At 49.3% G+C, this 25,672-nt stretch overlaps 2 protein-coding genes across 2 annotated transcripts in view; both read right to left on the bottom strand.

The window, feature by feature from the left end:
- Positions 1 to 1,251, bottom strand: part of FYCO1 (FYVE and coiled-coil domain autophagy adaptor 1) — a 63,258-nt gene extending 62,007 nt beyond the window's left edge. Inside the window, exon 1 of the mRNA XM_016202774.2 lies at positions 1,167 to 1,251. The gene's annotated coding sequence lies outside the window, so the exon portion shown is untranslated. The remainder of the gene's footprint in view (positions 1 to 1,166) is intronic.
- Positions 1,252 to 5,369: 4,118 nt separating this feature from the next.
- On the bottom strand, positions 5,370 to 6,395 carry XCR1 (X-C motif chemokine receptor 1). Its single transcript, XM_016202736.1, has one exon. It carries the CDS (start codon positions 6,393 to 6,395, stop codon positions 5,370 to 5,372), a length of 1,026 nt encoding a protein of 341 aa, XP_016058222.1.
- Positions 6,396 to 25,672: the final 19,277 nt, after the last annotated feature.

Here is a 25,672-nt window from a genome sequence, read left to right as displayed (position 1 = left end):
GAAGGCCACACAGCCCACCTCTGAGACAATTGAACTCTGCTTTCCCGGGTAGCAATGGCCCACAACTGGTGCAGGGCATTCAGTCACTTATGAACAAGTCCTGTCACACAGAAGAGGGGTGAGAGGTCAAGTGCAGCCCACGCCACCCCGTGGCCCCTTCAGAAGAGGAGCCACTGAAGGCAGAAAACCTCAGGGTGACAGCTGGGGGGGGGGGAGCGCGGGACGCTGCACCCCCAGCATCCGCATTGGGCAGATGGCAGGGAAGTTAAGGGCTGAGGTGGCAGCAGGGCAGTGAGTAGATTAAGGCCTGAGCCTCTGCCCTGGGTGCCCCTGACCCATTTCTCTGGCGGAAACGAAAACTGCGGTGGTTAAGACAAGCCTGGGGGCAGAGCGCCTGCGGCCAAGGCAGGCAGCTTCCCGAAGAGCTCCCCGCTCCCACGGGGGCAGCCGGGGGCACCTGTGAAGGCTGACAAAGGACCAGGGGACGCGCTAACCGGGAGCCACGTGGTTAACGTGTCAACCACACAGGATTTCTTACCGAAAACAAAAAAAGTTCTGCACCCTCTCTACATCCTCAGCTCAGGTCCCCGGCAGCCACACCTGAGGCCCTCCAGCAGCCCACAGGCGTCGCGGCCCTGCCCCGGGCACCGGGCCCTGGGAGACAGCGGGGCCCGGGGTGAACCGGCCACCCTCTTCGGGGAGGAGGGGGAGACACAGCATCGGCGGGGTGTCAGAGCGAGGTCTGGGCTGTCCCGGCCCAGCTGAGCCAGCAACTGGCTTCTTAAGGTCAGCGGCCCCTTGGACAAAGCCAGCGGCCCCGTGGGGGCCTGTCCTGCGCCTCACGCCCCCCAGGCTGGTTCTGGGACCCCCACAAGGTGGGTTCCTCGGCCGTTGGGGGTCTCAGAGCTGCCGTTGGGGGGGGGGGGTGGTGTCTGTTTTTCAAACTGGTCACCCGAGGCCGCCTGGCCCCAGGGCCCGTTTCTCCCGCCTGGGGTACTTCCCAGGCCCGCGGGGCATAGGCTCGGCGGGGTCCGTGGGAGACCGGAGATGGGCGGGAACGGAAAGAGCAACAGGTGACAAGCCGCGCCTGGAAGGAAGTTCTCCGCACCGGGGGCGAGCTGCCTGGACGCCCCCAGAGTCCGGCCGGCCCCCCCGGGGGCACTTACGCGCTAGTAGGTCCACCGCTGGGCAGAACCGAAACTTTCTGGGGCCAAGCGGAAGACTGCGAGAGCGCGGCGCAGACGGCCATGATACGCACCGCCCGCCACGGCCGGGAGCGGACTACAACTCCCGGCATGCTCCACAAGCCCGGGGCCTACAACGCCCATCGGGCCGCAGGGGCAGATGGGCGCAGACTACAACTCCCGGCGTGCTCCGCGGAGCTGCTCGTCCTACCTGGCTGCAGGTCCTAGGTTAACCCTGCTTGTGCCCGCAAACCACGGAAAGGGGGGGCTCTTTCTCGAAAGCAGCCCCGTCCATGTGTGGCTTTTGAGAATTTGGAATGTAGCTAGTTTGAGTTGAATTGTGCGTGTGTTAAGTGCGGAATACAGCTGAATTCCAACGACACAGTACGAAAAAGACATTCCCAGCAGAAAGCAGTATCATTCCTTCTGGTTGGAGGGCCGATCTCTGGAAGGTCCTTGTTCAGACACAGTTGCATCATGAGATAGGGAAAAGCCCTAGACTTGGAGACAGAAGACTTGGGTGTTAGGCCAGAGGGGAGAGAGGGACAGAAAACTGAGCTAGAGGGCACTCAAGACAGACTTGGCCTCGGACAGTTTTGCCCAAGGCCTGCATGGAGCCAATTTCCCACCATCCTGACCCGCACGGGGCTTGTTCCACTCTTTATCTCCAATCTGTCTTCTGTGTCCCTCCCTTCACCCCAAATCCTAACCCAGCTCCCCCCCATAAGCAGAGAATTTTTAGGAATCACATGAAATGATCTTGGGTAGAAATTTATTTGTGCATATGGTACAATGATTCTGTTTTTATGGGATGATTGCAATAGTAATTCATATTAGTCTGGGACTGAATGATTTACAAAGCAAGTAATTCGCAATAGTAATTCATATTAGTCTGGGGCTGAATGATTTACAAAGCAAGTAATTTACACACATGACCTCATGTGCACCTCCACTGTGTGGGTAGAATCTGTCTTTCTGTTGTTGACATTTATACAGTTTTACAGATGAGGACACTGAGACTCTGAGAGACCCAAGGTCACAGTGAATGAGTAAAAGAGCTTGGATTTGGGGTTTGGGTCTAGGGCTCAAATCCCAAGAGGCTTCTCAGCCAGTTTACTTTGGGAATCTTTCCTACTGGGTTTTCCATACTTGTGGGTTTCTTTGTCCCATCACAGGCAACTTTCACAAATGAAAGCCACCAGGAATTCAACAAACCAGGTGATGGCTGGCTGGTGGGCTCCAGAGAATTCATGGGAATCCCATGGATGGTACCTGGAGTTGACTGGAAGATGTAACATAAGCAAGTGTCAGAAGAGGAAATGGAAGTAGGAAAAAACCCCCAAAAGATGGTTTCCTATCCACTTACTCAACCAACCACAGATATTGTGAGGCAGTTTCTAGATATGCAACACAGATTGTGCCCACAGGGGAGTTCCACTCTGGCTGGGGTCATTGGAGGTCTGGGGCTGCTCTGGGCTTGGAGGCACGTTCCTATATAGAGATCAGCAAGGTTCCTCTCCTCTTGAATTTGTTTGAGAGAGTGTGGAGATGGAAATGCTTGAAGAGGATCTTCCTTAGGTACTGCTGGGGACTTCTTATGTTCCAGGTGTGGCAAGTCCGTAGCCATGTGTCCAAGGCATCATATTTCAACTATTAGGGGAGGGAAAGGCCCACAAAAGTTGGGTTGAGGTTGAATAGTGGTTTCAGTGGTTGGAGGGGGGGGGAAGCAGGAGGTTGTGGCTAATGAAAGGAGTGGTCTGAGAATGTAGAATGTGGTCCCTGGTCTCACCCATGCTCCCTTTCTGATAGGATGTCCCTCTGCCTTCCTGTTTTATACGTCTCTGTCTTCATGCCTCTATCCTTGGATTCCCAAGGAGCTGAGCCAGGAGAAGACTTGGTTAAAGAGCACTCTAAGTGCTAGTCTATTGGAAGTCCCAAAACATCACTAGAAGTGTAAAGAGATGGACGTGGTTGTATTTCATGAAGTATTCCTAGGGATATGGCTGTATGTGTTGAAAGAAATACTTGGATATGCATCTTGGGATGGGATGGATAAGGAGATGGTGGATCGAACCTCTCAAAGGGCATGCTCTGTGGTGGGATGAATAAGGAGATGGTGGATCGAACCTCTCAAAGGGCATGCTCTGTGGTGATACAAGAACCCCCAAACCTGCCTTGTAAGAAGAGTGGGCTCAAGACCCATAGAGCTTTGGTTTGGCCAAGTGGGTGTGTGAGCTGGAATCCTCTGTCCTTCTGCTCCCTGGGCTCAGCCTACCATCTAAATAAAAGTTGAACAAAAGTTAAATACTATCAGTTTGAGGGAGTGCCAAGTAATTAGCCTGACAGAAGCCCATAGGCTTAGCTCTGACCCTGAAACCATCTCATCGCCTCCTTCCTTTTGCTGTTTCTTCAGTGGGTGGTGGGTGATGGCCCCACCTATTGGTTAGCTAGTTCCTTCACTGGTGCGCTCCCCAGCCTTCTCCAGCAGGTATTACTGACCTAATTCTTAAAATTAGACCCTCACTCTTCCCCAGCAAGGTCACACTCTTCCAAGGCTGCCACCCAATGGCAACTAGAGCATTGAACTTGTAGCTGGAACTGAAGGGGAAAACTGCCTTATAGGCTCTCTAGGCTCCAGCTGAGGGCTATATTAGTAGATACTTTATTCAACAAGCATATATTGAGCACCACAGTGACTTTGTGCAAATTCCTGCTCAAGGACTGTGGAAGATTCTGGAATTCCCATTTTCAAGAGCTTGCATCCAGTGTTTCTAAGTAGGGTGTTGGGGCTTTGTTTGTGTGTAATGAGCCACTAAGCATTTTGAGCAGCCTGGTTTCAGTGCAGGGGACACTGGCGGGGAAAGAGAGGAGCAGCAGGAAGAGGCTGGGGAAGCGAGGCCATCTGGGGATGGGTCCATGCAATGGCAAGAACAACTCTGGGAGACTTTGGGAAGGCAGGGTCAGCAGAACTTGGCCATGGGCATGGAGGGAAAGGAAAGGCGGGGCTAGAAGATGACTCAGGTTTGGAGGGTCAGTGACTGGGGGTTGGGGATGGGGGAAGCTGGTGCCATCAGCCAAGCAGGGGGGGACATTTCAGGTGAAAGTGATGAATCTGAAGTGCCAGCTCAGCAGCCCCCTGGAGAGAATGAGATGTTGGAGGAATCTTTACCTTGGGTGCCTTCACCAGGTGGGTGCAAGTCTGGGCCTTCAGAGCTGGATGGTGGCACCTGGAGGGTAGCAACTGTATCTTGATGATCTTTATATCCTTCAAGTACATGCCTTGTGCAGAACGTAGCACTTATTGCATTCTTTTTTTCCTTCAATAAAAGATCTGTGGACTAAATATGCAAGTGCTTGTTCATGTGCTAGAAATTGGAATTATGATACAGAACACATATCCAGTCCAGCTGTGGGCTTTTAGAATCCAGATTTTGTTCTGACTATGCTTATTTGAGGAAGTGGCTACATTTTTTAAGGGATTTTTTTTTTTTAAAAGCCTCACTGAGGACATGCTTTTATTGATTTTTTTTAGAGAGAGAGGAAGGGAGAGAGAGAAGAGAGAAAAACACCAATGTGAGAGACACATTGATGGGTTGCCTCCCGTGCTTGCCCTAACCAGTGACCTAACCCACAACCTAGGTGCGTGCCCTGCCCAGGAATTGAACCACAACCCCTTTGATGCATGGACGATGCTCCGACCCATTGAGTCACCCGGCCAGGGCGAGGCTGTGGTTACTTTTGTTCTGCAGACAGTCTCATCCAGTCGTCACCGAGGAGCACAGAAGCAACAGTCTCCAAACTCAGCTGGGACACCCACAGTCGGGACGGGAGGGCTCCTTGCCGGCAGCCTGCAGTTGCCCAGCTATCACACCCGAGCGGCGAGCCAGCCCCGCAGCAGGCCCCGAGGGAAGCTCCTTCCTGAGGACCCTTTCACGTTTTAGAACCTCCTGAACTAAGCAATGGTAAGAAATCCGCGTCTAAAGGAATGCACAAATGAAGGGAAGAATCCTAAACTCGGAATCCAAGAAGTATTTTTTTCTCGAGGGCGATGCAAACGGTCCAGGTGGGGAGCCCCTTTTCTGCAGGAGAGGGGCGTGCAGGACCCCCTGGGGGGATGGGTTTCTGCAGCCGCAGCACCCCGATGCCCCATCCTGCACCACTGCCCGTGGCCCCCCAACCTGCCCCTCAGTAGAAGGAGGCGCCCTCGTAGTGGAAGGCGCCCGGGGAGCGAGGGAACGGGGAGGCGCCGGGGGCCTGCGGCCGGCAGAGCCAGGAGCGCCCCAGCAGGCTCTTGAGGTGTCTGCGGAACTTGACCCCCACGAACACGTAGAGCACCGGGTTGAAGCAGCAGTGGGAGAAGGCGACGTCGCGGCAGACGACCAGGGCGTAGTCCAGCTGCCAGTGGAGCGCGCAGCCCCGAATCACGTCGAGCCGGAGCAGCGTCTTCAGGAACAGCACGAGGTTGTAGGGCGCCCAGCTGACGAAGTGGGCAGACACGATGGTGAGGATGAGCCTCACCGTCCGCCGGTGCCGGCTGGCCCGCGCGTGGAACAGCGTCCTGAGGATCTCCACGTAGCAGAACACGATCACCCCCATGGAGAGCAGGAAGAAGGCGTTGTGCTGGTAGACCGAGGCCAGGTACCACTTGAGTTCTGAGTAATCGCACCTGGAAGGTTCTGATGAAGGTTCCGGGGGATAAAACACTTTGTGGAAGATGGTGTCGGGGATGGAAGACAGGACGCTGACTGCCCACACGGCCGCGGTCACCAGCACGCGACACCGGAGGGTGTGGACTCTCAGGGACGAGAGGGGGCTCACCACGGACAGATAGCGGTGGATGGTCATGATGGTCAGGAAGAAGATGCTGCTGAAGAGGCTGATGGAGAAGATCATGTTGAAGAGCTTGCAGAAGAAGTCTCCCAGCACCCAACCCCAGTGGTATTCCAAAACCCAGAGGGGCAACAAGAAGGAGAACGCCAGGTCTGAGAGGCACAGGTTGAGGATGAAGACGTTGGTGAGGGCCTCCAGGCTCTCGTATTTCACCAGGACCCACAGCACCAGGCTGTTGCCCACCAGGCTGAGGAGGAACACCAGGCAGTACAGGACGGTGGTGCTGAAGGTAGCAAAGGTGAAGGTCTGATTCTCACACACGAAGCTCTGCAAATCATAATCATAAGGGGTGGTGGACTCTGGGATGCCTGAGGGGTCCATCTAGACATTGAGAGCATCTGAAATGATACAGACATGGAGTTTAAAGCCATGTGGTTAGGCTAGAGTTCAGGAGAATTCGTATTACAGAAATGTGTTGTCTGCGGTTCAGCTACCAGGTGAATTGTTTGTAATGAGATTAGAAACTTTCACCAGGACACGGAGTCATTAAGCATACTCCTTAGTTTAGTTAGCAGTTCTTTCTTAGCAGGATTTTTTTTTTTTAAATTGATTTTAGAGAGAGTGAGAGCAAGAGAGAGAGAAAGAGAGAGAGAGAGAAACATTGATGTCAGAGAGATACATCAATCGGTTGCCTCCTGTACGAACCCTGACAGGGGATCAAACCCACAGCTGAGGTCTGTGCCCCGGCCAGGAAATGAGCCATGACCCTCCAGTGCATGAGAAGATGCTCTAATCAACTGAGCCACCCGGCCAGGGCATTATCAGGATTTTCTTGATGAAGGAAGCAATGCATTAATTTACATCCCGTCACAAGTCCCTTATCTCCTTGAAGATTGGTATTTGAATAACACTAAGCTAGAACCATCTCCTAGGTGTAGGAAAAACGAAATGAAACTGGATTCAAAGACCTGAGATCAAATTTGGGCCCCATTACTGTGTTCCTCGCCGAGCTATTGAATTTTTTTGAATATTAGGTCCTCATTTATAACATAGAACTAATGATCCCAGAGCCACTTCCTCATCGATTTAACAAATATCTAGTGAGCATTTACTATGTCTGCTTTCCTCTCTCCCTTCCTTGCTTTCTTCGTCCACTCCCTCCTTTCCTTCAGCCCATAAAATGTAAAAGTCTTAATGACAGGATTGTTTGAAAAACCTTGCTGTCTTCTGGAACATGTCCAAAAAGAGATGACACAAATGGAGCAACATTTCTCTTAGGAAAGGGCTAGAGAACATGCACCCCAAGTTCTGTGTATATCTCTGCCGTAGAAATGTTTGGCTGACCCCTGAACCCTGAATGCACCAGTGAAAGCTAAAAGAACTGAACCGAGATTTGAGCTGCTGCCCACATCAGGGAGGCAGAGTTTAGAATCTGAGCCAGCCAAGTTAATTGTGTGCTAAACAAACAAGCAACATATAAACAATCAATATTTATCCAAAGAATAAAACAGAATCCAGTCTCCTCAACACAACTTTCATAATATTCAGGATACAATAGAAAATTACTCAGCATGTGAAGAAATAGGAAAATATAGCCCATACTCAGAACAAAGGGCAGTCAAAAAACTGACCCCGAAATGATCTAGATGTGGAATTTGCAAATAGGATGAAAATGCAACTAGTATAACAATGCTCAAGGGGATAAAGGAAAAAAATGTTCATAATGAATGAAAAGATAAGAAATTTCAGCAGAGAAACAAAATGACAAAAGATCCCAAAGGAACTAAAAATCAATAATAATAAGATATCTAGAAAAACCTCAACAATTTGGAAGTACAACAACATACTTCTGAAGAACCTATGAGTTAAAGAAGTAATCACAAGGCAAATTGTAAAATATTTTGAACTGAATAACAATGAAAATAGCACATATCAGAATTTATGAGGTGCAACTAAAGCAGTGCTTAGAGAAAATGTTATAGCTTTAAATGCTTTAATTAGAAAGAAGAAAGGCTTAAAAATCAATTATCTAAAAGTGGTGACTCAGAAACTAGAAAGAGAAGAACAAATTAAACCCAAAGTAAGTAGAAGGGAGGAAATAATAAAGATAAAAGAAGAAAATGTATACAACAAAAACTGGTTGTTTGAAAAATATTTGTAAAGGTAATTAAACACTAGCTAGATTGATTGAAAACAAAAAGAGAACAGAAACTGTCAACAGCAGATATGAAAGAATCGTTATTGCTACAGATCTTACAGACTTTAACAGAATAACAAAGAAATATTATATTGATTGTATCTTAACAAATTCAACAATTTAAATGAAACGGAAAAAAACTTTAAAATTCAATTTACTAAAACTGACATGAAATGAAATGGCAAACTTCATTTATTATAGAACTTTAGTTAACGATAAAAAAAAAAAACTTTCCCACAAAGAAAACTCCAGAACTAGATGATTTTTCTAGTGAATTCTGTCAAACATTTATGGAAGAAATGACACTAATCTTATACAAACTATCTGAAATATAAGATGGAATATTTCCCAAACCATTTTATGAGGCCAGCACAATCCTGATACCAAAACCAGACAAAAATATTGCAATAAAAAAAAACTACAGACCCAGATCCCTCATGAACATATAGACCAAAACCCTTGACTAAATATTGGCGAATCAAATCCAGCGATATACTTGAAAGGGGTAGTGCACCATGACCAAGTGGTGTTTGTCCAAGAAATACGAGATTGGTTTAATAGTTGGAAAGGCAATCAATTTAAGTCGCCATATTAACAAAATAAGCCAAAACTCTGTGATCTCTTTTGATAAATGCAGAAAAGCATCTGACACGACTCGATACCTGCTCATGAATGAACTCTCAGCAAACTAAAAATAAAGGAGATATCGGGCATCTACAAAAACCACTGTGCTTTCGTGTTGGCTATTCATTCATTTACTCAGAAATTCAGAGGCACTCATGGTCTGCGCCTGGGAGGCCTTGGGATACAAAGGAGAACATTGCCAGACCCCAAACCACTCTGAGTTACATTCTAGTTTCACTCCCTTTGCCGGTCATTGCTCTCCCTCCCCATCTCCTTGGCCCACTCAACCCTAAGTGAGTAAATGTATCTTTCTGGTCCACAATATAATTTGAACTGAGAAACACAGTTCTAAATTATCCAACTACCAGTAACAACACCACCTTACATAAAGACCTGTACCCAAGTAGACCCCTCTACTTTCTCTAGCAGAAGGAAAAGGAAAGTTATACATGACAGTTCTACTCCAAGTACCATCCACTGACAGCTTTTTAGCAATGCGGATTTGGGGGAATCGCCGGACCTACGGAATCAGAGCCTCTGGAGGTAGGGCTCAGGAATCTGCACATTTACTAGTTCTTCAGGTGGTTCTGCTGGCCACTAAAGTCTAAGAATTCCTGGCAAAGGCTATTAAAATTAGAGGAACACAGAAGTTTGAAAGGCACTCACCTGTACCGATACCGCTTTCCATGGGTCTTGAGGCAGAAATGGTACTTCTCATATTTTGCTCAAAGAAACCAAAACATCTGCCCTACCCAGTAGGCTGGATGCAGGTGGAGTCACACTGCTGGAATCTTTAGCAGATACGGCATCTGTAATTTGGGGTGGGAGGAGGAGGGCATCCCCTAAGTTCTACCCCTTGGTACCTTCTGAAGTGAGTTCGGGCCAGGAAGGAGTCAACAGAGTGCTCAGAGGCCCCTCTGGAGACCCTGATTCCATAACTTCAAAAAGCCTAAGGTCATTGGGATCCTCGCCTGTCTAGCAGGAGGATCTGCATGGAGAAACACGGCTTTAGAGAGCCCCCATGTCTCTGCCAGCCATTGACTTGGTCACACCTCATAGCAGCACCTTAAGGCAGGCACTATCAATATTTGAATTTTATGGATGAGTCACCAGAGATGCCCAGAGGTTAAGTCACTTGGCCACAGTCAAATAGCAAGAAGATACTGGCTGAGTGGGATTCAACCCTGCTTCTCTGGCCCCAAGAACTCAGGTTTCTGGGGACTGGCTTGGTTTAAAGGGAGCCACGCTGCTTTCCAAGATTGGGCACAGGGTTGGGGATGTTCAATAGTATCTGACTCTTTAGGCTGGGGTGGACGGTCCTCCTGCATTTGTCCTCTTACTGCTCTTAGAAATGCCTGGTGGACCTGCAGCCCTCAGGATGTATGTGTGAGACTAGCATATCAAGATTTCATTTCAACACTGATTTCTTTTCACACAAAGTTTCTGACCCACATAACCAATGAAGGGCTATTTGATGACAACTTGAACTTGAAGGGATGGTATAACTGCTCTGGGAAACATTTTGACCAATTCTTCAAAAGTTAAACACACACCCATGTGATCCAGCCATCCCACTCCTATGCATTTACTCAAGAAAACAAAAATCAATGTCCATACAAAATTTTGTTCATAAAAATGCTATGAATCATCATAGTAGCTATATTTGCAATAGCGCAAAACTTGAAGCAGCCCAGGTGCCCATCATCAGGTAAATGGGTACATCAGGTAAATGGGATTCCACTGGGACATCCGTACAGTGGAATACTCTCAGCAATAAGAAGGAACAGACTGTTGCCCTGGCCAATGTGACTCAGTCAGTTGAACATCCTGTGCACCAAAGGGTCACTGGTTAAATTCCTGGTCAGGGCACATGCCTGGGCTGCGGGCTCGATCCCCAGTTGGAGTGCGTGCAGGAGGCAGCTGATTCTCTCTCTCTCCCCTCTCTCTTCCTCTCTCTCTAAAAATCAATAAAAACATAAAAAAATATAAGACACTTTTTTAAAAAAAAAAAAGGCAGGCCGGCCAGTGTGGCTCGGTGGTTGAGTATTGACATATATGATCCAGGAGATCGAGGTTTGATTCCCGGTCAAGGCACATGCCCGGGTTGCGGGCTCGATCTCCAGTGAGGGGTGTGCAGGAGGCAGCCGATCAATGACTCTCTCATCATTGATGTTTCTATCTCTCTCTCTCTGAAATCAATAAAGACATATTAAAAAGAAAAAAGCTGGCTTAAAAATAAAAAGGCAGACTATTAACACTTGCTATAACACAGATGGATCTCAAAATAATGCTGAGTGAAGGAAGCGAGAAAGGATACACTGGGTGATTCCATTTATACAGTTGTAAAAAAATGCCAACTAATCTACAGAGGCAGAAATCAGATCTGTGGGTTGAGGTTGGAGAGGGGACTCAAATACAAAGGGGCATGAGGAAACTTCTGCGGTGATAAAAGTTTGTTACCTTGTGATGTGGCGATGAAGATATATAAAATATTGCCCATGTGTGCTCTTAATCAAATACTTACAAAGGCAAGGCTCTGGGTGACCACCCATGTATTTGACGCCTTAGCACACTTCCTTCAAACTAAGATGTATAATGACATTGGTGGGTGGCTCTCCACTGTCCTAGAGAAAGTGAGCTAAGGAAAGAATTAGCTCTTCATAAGTGACATGAAAGCTTCTGTATCTGGCCTTAAAGAAATTCTCTCTCCTGCAGCCACCGAGCTGAGAGTTCTGAAAACCAAACCACCTCTCCACCTGCAGGGGCCGAGTCATAATGCAAATCAAATCCACAGCCCTGTGGGTGTCTTCTGTTAAAGGGAGGGCGTTGGCTGGCATAAAAGAGGTCCTGAAAATTCAAACGGGAACATATGGGAAGGCTGCAAAGAAGCTGGGGGTTTAAAACCCCTTAAGTTGACAATAGAAGCAGGCTGTCCACTTCTGTGTGACCCCCTGGCATCACTGAATGGAGGTGCTACAGAGGAAGCACAAGTAAGCTACATGAGGAAGGGGCCCAGATGCCCGTGGCCCCTGCTCTTGCTCCCTGCCTCCTCACGCCAGCCCACACACTGAGGACTTCAAGAGGAGTTCCCTGTGTCCAGCTGAATGAGGAAGAAAACCTCACGTCGGGTTAGAGATGATTCTGCACGATCTGCAGACACCGCCCCAGAGTGGTCAGCTGGGGAGGCACCGCAGCTTCTTTCCGGGCCCCCCTGGAAGGTCAGCAGTGAGGGCAAAGCCTCCCAGCGGGCAGAACCTGGAGCACTGCACCCGGCTGTCCGTTTGCTTGGAAAGAGCAACGGGTACCCCCACTCTCACGTCATCTGGGTTCAGTCCCGCCGACCTCGGCCTGTGCACGCCAAATTTGCTAGTTGATTTCGGAAGGGAAATTTTAAGTTTCCTGATTCCCAGCTTCGGGGATAGAGAGGTAAGGACTCTCACTTTTACTTCTATGTAACATGCAGCTTACATTTCCCATTTCTAGGAGAAAAGAGGAAGGGGTGCCTGCACTTTTCGCTTTCACTTGGCCAAGGTCCAACTATCTATGACCACTGTAGCCTCCAAGATTTTTATTTTTTGTTCAGCTTTATTGAGGTATGCGTAAGTCAGATTTCTACCAGAGAAAAAAACCAGTAGGATGACATATACATATATATATATATATATATTCACCTACATACATATATATGATATTTAGATATATTTATAAATACATATTTATAAATTATGTATTTATAGATAATGTCAAATAGTATATTTATATATAACATAAATTATAACTATATACATTTATGATATTCATACACATATATATACATTTATAACCACCTGTATACACACATTTACAATAACAAAGCCGTACTTCGACCTAACATGATACAACTATCTTGCGAACGACTGAAGATGTGCTAACCCTTTCCCCAGATAGTTTACAAAGTCCTTGGGTGATATTCATTCTTTTCCTGGATATCCAGGAACTTGAATACGTAATGTGAAGTTATTTGTTATTAATATATCTTCCGTTAGAGGATAAGAGAGGGAAGGAAATCTTCTTCGCTTCTTACATATGTACGCAGACGTGTTCACGACAAAGGAGAGGCTCATGGCAGCGTGGTTCCCAGTCCCGCACCGGCCGCGTGGCGCTGGTGTTGGCAGCCGCCGTCTTCCACTGCTCGGCAGGCACCTTGGCTGGTCACGGTCCTGTGCCTGGGTGATCCCAACCTTCAGTCCTAAAGCCTGGACCAGGAGCATTTCAGCCGGACACCGTGCACTGCTCAGTGACAGCTGCGTGGAGCGCAGTCCCCGTGAGGGCGGGGACCATGGTCGGTCCTGTTCGTTGCTCTCTCTCTCTTTCCAGGGCCTGGGACGGTGCCTGGCACATGCCAGGAGCTCAGCAAACGCGTGTAGGGTAAATCATCCCCGCAACGAGCCGAGTGTTTTCTAGCTCTCTCCTAGTGTAGGAAAATAACTACGAGTGTGAATTTTTTCCTGTTAAATCCACTCTTCTTGAGTGTGAGCTGGTCTTGGTGGCAAGCTTGACCAATAGAATTCAGTGCAAGTGACATTCTGGGACTTCCAGGTCATATGAAGCCCTGCAGCCTTCAGCCAGATCCCTTGGGACACTCTTGTTGGGAGCCCTCACCACCGCTTTGAAGACCACTGTCACCAGGCCGCCACGCTGTGAGACCTCGCGGGAGCGCCCGGGCCCAGCCCCGGCCTCCTCTGCCCAAAGCCGGACACGCGGAGGAAGCTGCCTGGGAGCAGCCCATCCACCAGCTCGGCAGCACCGAGAGCCCTCCGCTGATATTACACGAAAAAAAAGCCACCCAGCTGAGCCCCGTTCAAGTCCTTGAGTCACAAAATTAAGAGAAAGAATAAAATGATGTTCCTTTTAAGCCTCTGTATTTGGGTGCCGTGTTACAGCAGTCAGAACATGTCATGTTGGTCAGGGGAACCCCCAGCAGATTTTCCTTTGTGCCTTCAGCCATCCCACGCTCTCAGATAAGCGCTGAAAATGATCACCACCAGGAGTTTTGTTAACTCCTCGGCAGCCTCCTTTGATGTGGCTCTAAGACGGGTGCCTTCTCGATTCAGCTTCCATTTGCAACGCAGCAGGGAAATCCCCCGGGTGACAGCTGAGCTGTTCTGGGCCACCTGCCAAGTCTTCACATGGTACCCCTTCGAGCTTGGGTGGCAGTGAACTCACCAACCACCGGCAGAGGCCCCTTAGAAGCAGGCTCTGCCCACTGGCCCACACCCCCACACGGGTCTGATTAGAGGGTTTTCACACCGGGAGCTGGAGGAACGCAGGCGGCTGGCTGGGGCTGCCCCTGGTCGCCTTGCTTCCAGGTTGCTGTGTCCCAGGCAGAGCAAAGCTCTTCTGGAAGCACTGGGACTGTGCGATGAGCTTCAGATGGCAGCCACGGTTGGCAGTCAGAGGACTGGACCCTGGCGGGTGGGCTCGCACAGCGTGGAGAGCTTCGGTGGAACCTTGGACGTTGCTGGCAGTCCTGACAACTGGACAGACGTCTGAGCAGCTTGAGGCCTCTGGGCCTGCCCCGGGGCCTCTGGAAGGGGTTTGTGGGGATGTCCCTGGGGCATGTGCCAGCTCATTCTGAGCACAGGGGCCCCTCTTCTCACGCCCTCCGTTGCTCAGGTGGGTGGGTGGGGGGGTGACAGCATTTCTGGCAGAGAGAGCGGGAGTTTGGGGTCAAGTACGGATGTATTTGTGATGCAGCGAGACGGGCACATCAAGGCCGGACACTCCTTAAGCTCCTGGGGCTCAGCCATCATTTCTTAGTGGGAGGTTGGCGTGGACACTGTGCTACGCGGGGCTCAGGATGAATGCAGGTTCCCAGGCCCTGCCCAGACCTAGGCCCGGGCTTCTGCCTTTGTAACAAGGGTCCGGGTGGCTCAGGAGGAGGAAGCCAGGCGGTGCCGAGTGTAACTCAGGGGCTCTGGAATTAGGCTGCTGGTGCAAACTCGGACTGCAGGACCCAGTGCTGTGTCATTTTGGAGCCTCAGTTTTCCTAGGCGGACTGCTCACAATTACAGCATCTGCCTGACTATGCTATGTCTGGCCTGGCATTATTTTAGGTGCGGAGGACTCGAAAAGACTAAATCATGTTCCCCACCCCTAAGACGCTAGAGGCTCGCAGATGTGAAAAGGGTGATTAGGACGCAGTGTGGTAGATGCGATGCGAGGGACTGGCCCTGGGCACACCAGCCTTGGAGAGGCAAGGAGGGCTTCCTAGAGGAGGTGGTGTCAATGAACGTTCTGAAGGGCGCATAGGAGCTACCCAGGGGGCTGAAGGCCAGTGCTGGGGAGCACACGCAGTAGCGCGCGTTCGGGGCCACCCATGAGGCAGAGCAGGTGAGGTGTGCGGTGTAAGAGGCAGGCCGGCCAGGGTTTGAGGCTGGAAAGAGGAGCAGCCTCAGCCGGTTGGGTTGAGTTTGGTTCTCAATGCCTTCTGCTCCAGCTCCTGTCCCACACGGCACATCCTTGCCACCAAGGTCACCTTCTGTGCCGAAGAATAACACTCCCCCAGGATCAGCCAGTTAGCGCTCTGCCTTGTTGCTCAGAGTACAAGAAGCTACAGAGGCCCAAATCCCCACCCGAGGACACACGTGATCACTCTTGATCAAAGGGGTGTTAAATAATTGGGGGTCCATGTTTCAAAACCACCTCATGGAAATTCAGGGAAAACTCCCAGGGGGAGATGACATGGCTGAGTCTTGGGATATGAGTAGAAGTGAACAGGAAGACGAGAGGAGGAAGGACGTGGCCTGGAGAAGACCAGCAAATGTGACGATCAGGGCTGGTCCAAAGGACTCTAATTATGGCTCAAAAGGAGAGGACTGGTGAGAGATGAGGGGAGGGAGGCAAAGGCCTTTGGGTGCTAAGCTGAGAGTTGGAAATGCACCCTGAGTGGAGAACTAGCGATGGGTCTAAGTGGAGGGATATGGTGAGCAGTGGATTCACTAGGATACTCTTGGCTGGAGGTGACAGAGCACATGGCTGCAATGGCTTAAGTAGTGGGAGGCTGCTCATTTCCCTTAGGAAGAAAATGCTACGGCTGCTGCAGCAACCTGGCAATGCCATCAAGAGCCACGGCCCTTTCTATCCTTTATACCAGCCGCAGCACCTCCGTAGCATCATTCCTCATGATCACAAGACGGCTGCTATGGCTCCGACCATCGTGGCTCTTACAGCATCCAGAGCAGGACGTGAGGAGGCCTATGTGTAAACAAGTGGCTCTCACTGGGGGCAGTTTTGCAATATCTGGGGGAATTTTTGGTTATTAAAACTGGGAGGAAGCTAACGACAACTAGCAGGTGGAAGCCAAGGATGGAGCCAAACAGGACAAACTCCCATGAAAGAAAATTACCAAAATGGCCAGAGTTGCCAAGCTCTGGTCTAAACTGACTGGGTGTCCTTAGCTTACGTGGGGAAGGTGAGGTTCCCTCCCTCACTCTCCACCCAAAGGTCCCATTCCCTGGCTCGGCTTCTGAGTAACCCTAGATATGTAAATACATTATAAAGCTACACTATGGTTCAAGTAGAAGAAATGAAACCATGAAACCTGGAGGACAGAAACAGTTATCAGGTGGATAGGGAAAGACTTTATAAACATACTTACATGTCTATATATCCTGCATATAGACCTGAGTAGAATATGTCCGTGCTCCTTAGCACATGCCATTGGAGAAGGGAGTTATTACCTATCAGATGAATTATTTGCAGGACATAGCTTTTTTTCTTTTTGATACATCTTTAGTTTCTGCAATTTCCTTTCCATTGTTGTTTTAAATGTGGTGCCTCAATTTTTCAGTTTTTCAAAGCAGGATGAGTGGGTTGATCGTGTTATGATGGGGACAGTCATCGTGGGAGGTGGGGAGGACATAGACTTCGAGGCAGGTGTCGCTAACCTACGAGAAACGCAGCTCGTCTTCTGTCAACCCAAACTCTTATACTTCCGCCTGAGGTTTTTGGTTTGATTTAATTTTTTTAGAAAAGCAATGCTGACCTGGTACTTTTTCCCCCCTTTTCCTGTTTCTTAATTATCATGGTATCTGCCATCAGTTTGTTTTTTGAAAATGAGATTTTGAGCTCCGCTGGTTAAGTGTGGGTATAAGAATGCCGTGTGTGTATGTATGTGTGTACACACGTGTGTGTGGTTTCATATCTGTTTCCGTGTCAACAAAGTTGGCTCACAAAGATCCGGGTTCCTTCAATAACAAAAGATGTGGTTCTCTGTGCAGCACATCCTCACTATGAAATCAACGGCTGAAAAAATATATAATAAAATAGTAAACCAACTTACTGTGCCTGAAAATCTTCGCCAAGTGAGCTATTGGAAACTTGATAGCATCCTTTGACATAATCCAAGGATCCAAGAAGTCTCTTATGCATTGCTCTTGGGAACGTGCAATGGGGTAGCCGTTCTGGGAAAGAGTGTGGCTGTCCTCTAAAAAAAGGAGCACACAGTATGACCCCCCCATTGTGCTGTCAGGCCTTTATGACAAAGAAATAAAGACTCACGTTTTCACAAAAAACTATCCTGTACAGAAGATTTATTCTTAATAGCTCCAAACTAGAAACAACCCAAATGTCCCTTAATGGGTGACAGGATAAATTCCATACCATGGGCTACTACTCAGGGGTTTTACTATTAGTCAAAAAGGTGCAATCTCAAAAGGTCACGTACTGTGCAATGTCATTTGCATAACATTCTCGAAATGACAAAACCATGGAGATGGAAAGCAGGCATGGTGGCCAGGGGTTAGGGATGGTGGGGGCAGCTGTGACTATATAGGAAGCGGGAGAGAGGTCTTTGCGGTGGTGGAATAGCTCTGAATTCAAGCCCGGAAAGGCCTCATGATAGAGGAAATTTCAATAGCAGTCAGGTAGGTGTATGCAAATAAAAGCTGTCAGGTGTCATTTTTCACCCGTGTGTTTGGCAAAAATTAGAAAGTCAGATAATATCAAGGGCTGACTAGGACAGGGGAAAGCAAGGGCCCTCGAGGCAAGGCTGTGGGATGTGGATTGGTGTGGCATCTGGAGGACAAGCTGGGACAAATTAAGGCTGCACATACCCCCTGATCCGGTAGCTCCGCTCTTCGGGCTGTTCATCCAGAGAAACTCGGCTCAGGCCATCAGGAGACAGTGGGGAGATGCTCAGGGCGGCGTTGTTGTTGTTGTTGACGGCAAAGACTGGAGACCACCTGGGTGCCTGCCACTAGGGAATGACACATAAAACGTTGGTACATGCACTTGTGGTAAGACAAAGCAGGCACCGGAAATACATTTACTACAGCTACATGGGTGCAGCTCCAGAGCATCACGCTGAATTTTTAAAAAAGCATTCCAAATGGCTTTTGATGGCACAGTATGATTTATGTAAACTAAAGGCACGCACACTGGAGTTTTCAAGAACATAAATATTTATTCCATGTGGAACGTGGACCAGAAGAATAGACGTTAATGCATTAGAGGAAGAAGCGCCTAGGAGGGTGCAGGGGAGTGGGCTGGGAATGAGCGGCGGAGGGAAGGAGCGGGGTAAAGGGAAAGAGGGATGGCGCGGGCCACCCAGGACTGGCGCGGGCCACCCAGGACTGCAGCTGCCCCGGTCAGAACCTTCCACTCAACGTGCACAGGGGCAGCCGGCAAAAATGCTCCGGGCCTGACACAGGGCACGGGCCAGGTTTGGGAACTAGACCAGCCTCTTCGGAATGGGCTCTTTTCAGTTTGGGCCACACACCGAATCACTTGGGAAGTTTGAAAACTCTGACATCTGGGTCTCACAGCCAGAGGTTCCAGTTTAATTGACCTGGAGTGGGGGCCTGCACTGCCAAGATTTTACAATAGTCACTCGCCCATCTCCTTCTCACCCCAGGGATTCCAGGTGAAGCACCACTGCCCAGGGGCTCAGGTTTTGTGTATAAAATGATTGCTCTAGGTAGTCCTGTAATTTAGACAAATTCAGGTGACACTTGGGCCTCAGTGTCCTCAGCTATAAAATGGGAGACACTCATCTTGCAGACTTGAATGGGTTGGATGAAATGTTGGTCAGTGACTGCTGCTTAGCAGTGGCTCCCCAAATCACAGCCACTATTATTATTATTATTAATTATTATTATTATTTTAATTAGAAGATCATAGAACTCATTAGCATCAAAGTTAAAAGATAGACTTGTGAATTCTGATAAAGTCACATTTTTTCTGGGAAAGAGGAAGCGTAAACCAAGGGCCGAGCCTCCATGGTCCTGAATGTCCCCACCAGGTCAGGAAGCTGGCCTTCTTGGCAGTTTCAGTCTGAAGACGCTAGAAAAATATGCTGTTGGCCACTGCCCTCTATTGAAATAAAAGGGTCATTTCTAAGTAAAGAAGAGTCAGACTTGTCATATAATTGCACTTGAACTTCCACTCACTGGGGAAATGGCTGACTCTTTCGTGAGCACTCACAGAATACGTTGCCCTTCTAAAGAAATTCTCATAATTATAGGAGCTAAACCATGGTACTTTCTTATCTCTATTCTAAGCATTTGACATATGTTATTAGAAAAAAAAGAATCTCTTGTTATCACAACACAACTCATCTTACTGTGGACACAAGGGGCAGGTACTATTAGTACCTACATTATACAGATGAGGAAACTGAGGCACAGGAGGTAAGTAAGTTGCCCAAAGTCACACAGCCAGGAGGCAGCGACGCTGGCTCCAGAGTCTATTCCTAACCAGCTCTGCTATTCTGCCTCTTAAAGGTCTCTGATGCCTTTGTCTTGATAGTGACAATTGTTCTACAGCCTGTGTTACTGTCCAAACAGCTTTCCCTGCTCAACACGCCCTTGTCTGTGCCCCATTCTCCCAGGGCGGAAACGGTCCCCGTTCACTCTCTTCCCAGCAGTGAGTCTGCCATCAGTTCTCGCTCCCAGATCCCTCAGGGGTTTGACCTTGACCTGCGTCTCTGATCTGCACACACTCTCCCCAAATGCCCTCCTATATATAATGTTGATATTAGACATGATCATTGAATCAAGGAATTGAAACCTGTCATGAAAGCCCCATGATGCTGGAGGAAGCCAAATGAATTCATGACCCCTTCTGTCATGTTCCTTCCCCTGCCTTTCGGCTCGGGCTGGACTGAGGCACCTGCACCCTCAAACTCACCCCCTGTGCTCCCCTTTCCAGCGTTTTGCTCATTCAAATCCTTCGGTCTCTCCTGTACTCTCCTGGTTTTTCCACCAGGGGGCGGTTTTCTTCTCTTAAGGTCTTGATACCTCCTTTCTTTTCTCAGGTCAGATACACAACTCAGGCTATTGAGCACTGCAAGTGTGGCTGGGCCAAACTGAGATGTGTTTAAGTACAAATTATACACCATATATTGAATATTTAGTACAAAAAGTAGAATGTAAAATAGCTCAATAAATGTCATAAATTAATTACATGTTGAAAGATACTATTAACATTAATTTTACCAATTTATTTTTAGATTTTTTAAAATGTTATTACTAAAATATTTAAAACTGCATATGTGACTCACTTTATATCTCTACTGGACAGCACTGGTTTAGAGCCTCCCTCCCAATGGCAAACTCTACAGTAGCTCTGCAGAACCCTAAGGCTCCGGGGAACCCAGTTTGAACACCATTTGCTTGACTTTACTCATGAAGAAACTGAGGCTCAGATTGGCTAACAGTTTTCCCAAGGTTATCCAAGTGATAGGATCTTCGGTTTAGATTAGAACCCAGGTGTCCTATGCCCTATCCCCCACCCCTTCTTTTTATTTTTATTTTAATTTTTTCTTATTGTTCAAAATATTACAGATGTCCCTTTTTGTCCCCATTGCCGCCTTCCACCCTTCCACCTCTTCCACCCTCCTCCCCAGTCCCTCACCACACCACTGTCTGTGTCCTTGGGCTACGCATATATATTTTTTCCCTCTTCTGTCATGGAGGTCCTTGAACGCCACACAAGGTCATAGGCACGAGACCCTCTGCTGGGCTGTTAAGGTCCTTTACCAAGAAATGTCACCCCTCAGGTCTCCCTGTCCCTCTCCCCAGTGTCCTCTGCCCCCCCCATCAGCATTTCCCTGCTCCCTGCTGCCCGTCACAGCCCCGCTTAGGTCTCCAGCTGCTCCCTCCACGGCGCTGACAGCCGCCTGGGACCCTGAGGACAAGTAGCCACTGCTTGTGCCCAATCCCAGTCCGGCGGGGGGGGAGGGGGGGAGCACAGAAGCTCTTGCTGGAAGGGTGAAGAAACAGTCAGACAGACTTGCCCCATGCCGACCGCATGACCAGCGCACACTGTCACTGTCGGGAGCTCACGTAGGCCACAGACCGGCCTGACTCAGGGTGACTGGAGATCACATGGCCACTGATACACATGGGAACCGAAAGCCCATCTCACTGGGATGACTCTTCTAAGGCTGACACGTGAGCCAGCAGTGGGGATGCTGGGAGGCAGGCCAGGCCCTGCGGCCCCGTCGGGTATCTTCAGCACAGGGCCCCGCACCACTCCGCCCCCGCAGCCCGGTGGATCCGCAGCATCGAGGCTCAGCCGAGCTGGGGGCTGAGGCCCAGCCCGCGTGGGAGCCTGTGCGTGTGGGGGTCTGCCCGCTGGGAAGAAGGTCCCAGTGCTGGCTGGTTTCTCCTCACCGTGGAGGCCTCACGCGGGTGGGAGCCGAGGGCCTAGCCACTGTCCCTAGCCCTGGGCCCCCAGCGAGGAGCTGTGTGGGTCTAGGCCCTGAGTGCCAGGGCTGCTTGGGCCGTCACTGCTCCGTGCCTGCAGCCTCATTTCTCCCTCTTCTGGGGCCAAATTAGAGAACCACTGAGTCAAGGGCTAAGAGAACCCGTGCTGTAGGGTCAGCAGTCACAAGATGAGGCTCCCTTCCCAGTTCTAGCTGTGCGACTTTGGGCTAGTCACTGCATGTCTCTGGGCCTCCGTTTCTCACTTGTACAATGGACAGATTAATTACCTATTACTCTTTTAAAAATTCCTTCTAAACTTAGTAGCTTAAACAATAAACATTTATTATCTCACGCAGTTTCCTTGGGTCAGGAATTTAGAAGCAACTCAGTTGCATGGTTTTGGCTGATGGTCTTTCATGAGATGAGGTCAAGGTGTCTGCTGGGGCTACAGTCATCTGAAGGCTGGACCGGGGCTGGAGGATCTGCTTACAAGCCAGCTCACTCACATGGCCGTTGGCAGGAGCTTCTCCACGGGCTGCTTGAGAGGGTCCTCCTGGCATGGTAGCTGGCATCCCCGGAGTGAGCAATCTCAGAGAGCGAGACAGAAGCCGCACGATCATGACCTAGCCCCTAAAGTTCAGCTCTACCCCATTTGTTGCCCAAGTCAACCTCTTGAAGGGTGTGAATACCAGGAGATTCAAACAATTGGAGGCTACCCTGAAGGCTGGCTACCTCAGCAATATTACTAATACCTGCCCTGCCCTGCCACCGGGCCATTGCAAGTTTTGTTTGTACAAATTCTTCAAGAAAAACTGTTAACAGAAGGATGCATCTGCTAATAGTCAAGGCAGCAGCTGCTAAAAACAACTGTACGAGGGGCTGCTGGGGCTGGATCCCGAGACGTCAGAGGAGCACAGGAGGGTCCAACTGGGAGACTTGGTAGCTCAGAGGCTTCCAGCTCTCTTTGCTGTCCCCATATGAAGGTACAATGTGGTGACAACTAGGAAATTGGCTGGCATTGTGCCCATTACATATGGGTGCTCACTGAAGGGAGGTTTTGCTCATCCATTAGTGTTCTCTCTACAAAAAACAGGTGAGTCACAGGCTCGGGAATTCTAGGAGGGGGGTTGAATAAAGATGGAGATTGAATTGTACCCTCACCCTTAGTTCTGACATTCAAATGAGTTTGTCACCCTTCACAAACTCCAAAAGGCTGCATAATTGTGAAGGTTCATTGTTATGACCTCCTGGCAAGACTCCCCCAGGTCATTCCTCAAAGAATCTCTCCACCTGATTCCTGAAGTAGACACAAAAAGGAATTTAAATATTTTCAATGTTCTGCAACTATCAGAAACAACTTCTCAAAGTTGAGTCTAAATCTTCCCTGGTTCATATAAGCCCACAAAACTCTAAGGATATTCTGGTGACTACCAATGCATAACAAATCACTCTAAAACATAAGGGTGTAGAACAGGAATCATTTTATTTTGCTCATGATGTTCTGGGCGAGGAATTCTGGACAGGCTCGGCTGGACTGCTCACCTGTGGGATCGTTCATGGAGCTGCAATACCATGTCAGCTGAGGTTTCGATAATCTGAAGCTCAGCCTGGGCTGGAGGTCCGAGGCGGCGCACGCGCTCTGCGGGTGGTTGGTGCTGGCTGTGGCTGGAGCTCTGCTGAGCTGTCCCCATAACACCTACACACGGCCTCCCCAGCCCAGCAGTCTCACAGAAGCTGGATTTCTTATATGGTGCTGAATTCTCCTGCAGCTGGTGTTCTGAGAGAACCACTTAGAATCTGCACGGCCTTTTGAAAAGGCCACCAGGGTCACTTCTCCCATAGTTTATTAGTTACAAGCTACTATGGCCCCTGTGTACAGGCGAGTCATCAGGCTGGATTCGAGGGGATGAGAATTGGACTCTGTTTCCTGGTGGCGGAGTGGCAAGGTCCCACTGTAGGTGGGCATGTGGGACGGAGAAGTTGCTGGAGCCATCTCTGGGAGGTAGCATCTTCCACAAAGGACTAGAATCATTTCCCACACTCGAAGGCCTGCACTGAGTAATCCACGAACATGTCATTTCATAGAGTCCAAGACTACTTAAAGATTCTCTAGAAAAATCGCTTTGTTATCAGATGAAAACTTTGAGGCCTCAAGAACGGAAGTGGCTTCCCCCTCTCACACAGTTGGTCAGAGGAGCAGCAGTGAGAGCCCAAGTCTGCCGCCACCGGTGCTCCACCTGGCCCTCGCTGTCATTCCCCTTCCTCCTTCCTAACACCTGATTTTGTGCAGGAGTCTATCCTGCCCACTTGGTTCAGATGCCCCAAAGGGAGCTGACCCTCCAGTGTTGCTCGGTCCACACCCAAGGCCAGCATGGCAGGATGAAGCCTGCATATGAAGCCACCATCCCACGACAAATAGAGTCAAGAAAGTCACCAGAAAATGGAGTTGGAGCCACTGGATTAGGTCAGCTGTGACCTTAGATCTGCTGACCTTCTCATTTGTGAGTCGATGATCTCCTTATTGTTTAAGCCACTTTTAGTTCAGCTTCTGGTTACTTGCAGTTGAAAGCCTCCTAATTAAAATACTCCTATTTCTGGGATTAGCCCTGACCTTAGGAAGGGGCCTTTAAAGAGATCTAGCTCAACACCGCAGGCCTAAGCCTCAACAATGGCCAGTGTGCCCTGACCTGAGCGTGGTTTCTGATGACTGGGATTTTCTCTTGCTCTCTGTCCCCAACTTCTACCTGTCACGGGCTCCAGTCCCTCCAGAACACACCGTTATTGCTCCTGTTATCTTCAGTTTGGGCTCAGTGCTGGAGTCCTCTCCTCTTCCAAAATTTTACTCCAGTGGCTGCAGCCTTATAACTCAGTGTTGCCCCAGGTGCCCTTCTACCCCCAGCCGCCTTTCTGAATGTGGGAGGCTCGCTGCTGCTGGGGTCGTCTTTGTTGAGTTCTGAGGCCTGCCCCTGTTGGCGCGTGGCTGCCCAGCCCCCAGCCCCGGGTGCTCGCCTGGCTTCAGTGTGTTGTACCGTGCAGTTGCCAGACACCCTCCCCTGCAGCTGGACAGACGGAACCTGCCCCTCCCACAACTCCCTTTGTGTCTTCACGAGGGCATCTCCTTGTAGATCTCCCTGGTGGACACCTTGGGGGAAAATGCTTGATTTGGGAGGTGTAATATCCCATTTACGCCTCCAATATCTATACCTTTGCAGAACAAAGGATCATTCATGTTTCACAGTGCACAAGGCTCATTTGTATACTTCTCCCCTGCTGGTCGGGGAGTGAGGTCACACGGCGATTTCTAAAGCAAAACAAGTAGTCCTGCCTCCAATAAGGCTTTGGATGAAGTCCTAGGTGTGCATAAATAAATACATTGCAAGTCCACATATATCAGTTCTCACTAAGATATGTTCATCTTTGCTCGAGGTCACTATTTGCATTTTTACCACCTCTCTGTGGCCCCAAACGGTCCCCCTGCACTGAAAGGGTTGCCTAATTGCTAACAAATGCCAGTATTTGGGGCAGAATTCATTCCGAGACTTGCTCTTCTGGTGACCTGGAGTGAGGTTAAGGGGGGGGGCAGGTGACTTTCAACTCCTTTAACTAATGGAGGCCGTTGGTATAAACCAGAGGAACTGTGTGGTTACACATGACTAAATTGGGAGTAGGAGGTACACATGCAGTAATTTACTGAAGATTTCAGGGCAAGGTAACCCCACACATATGTGTCCAGCAGGTTCATTGAGACCTTCCTCTGGGCTCTGGAAGCACCTTTCCTCTCTTCGTTGACTTTTGGTCTCGGCACCCAGCCTTCCTCTTCTTCCTTCCTCCTTTGTGTTCCAGAAAAGTCCCTTTCTTCTGCAGAAAACGTGGGAGGAGCTCAGAGTTGAGGCTGGAAATCCCCTTTCTACCCTGTAAGAAGTGGACTTCTCAAAGGCCCTTTCTTCTCAAAGAAACTTGCATGCCAGCAGCTATAAAGGTGTTTCTCTGCAGTCTTTGCAATTGCCTTTAAGATGCTGGTCAGTGCAGAGGAAGGCTGATGACTCAGGCTGTGGACAGTGAGGCATCACGAGTTCCAATCTCTTCCCGTCTCCCTGGAGTGGACCCTGTGCCACTGGGATGGGGGGAGGGCTGCCAGTCTCGGCCTG

The sequence above is a fragment of the Miniopterus natalensis genome, chromosome 15 (genome assembly GCF_054644295.1).
Source record: "Miniopterus natalensis isolate mMinNat1 chromosome 15, mMinNat1.hap1, whole genome shotgun sequence".
Taxonomy (NCBI): domain Eukaryota; kingdom Metazoa; phylum Chordata; class Mammalia; order Chiroptera; family Miniopteridae; genus Miniopterus; species Miniopterus natalensis.
Note: the sequence above shows the minus strand (reverse complement) of the source record. Positions and strands in the feature narration are given on the sequence as shown.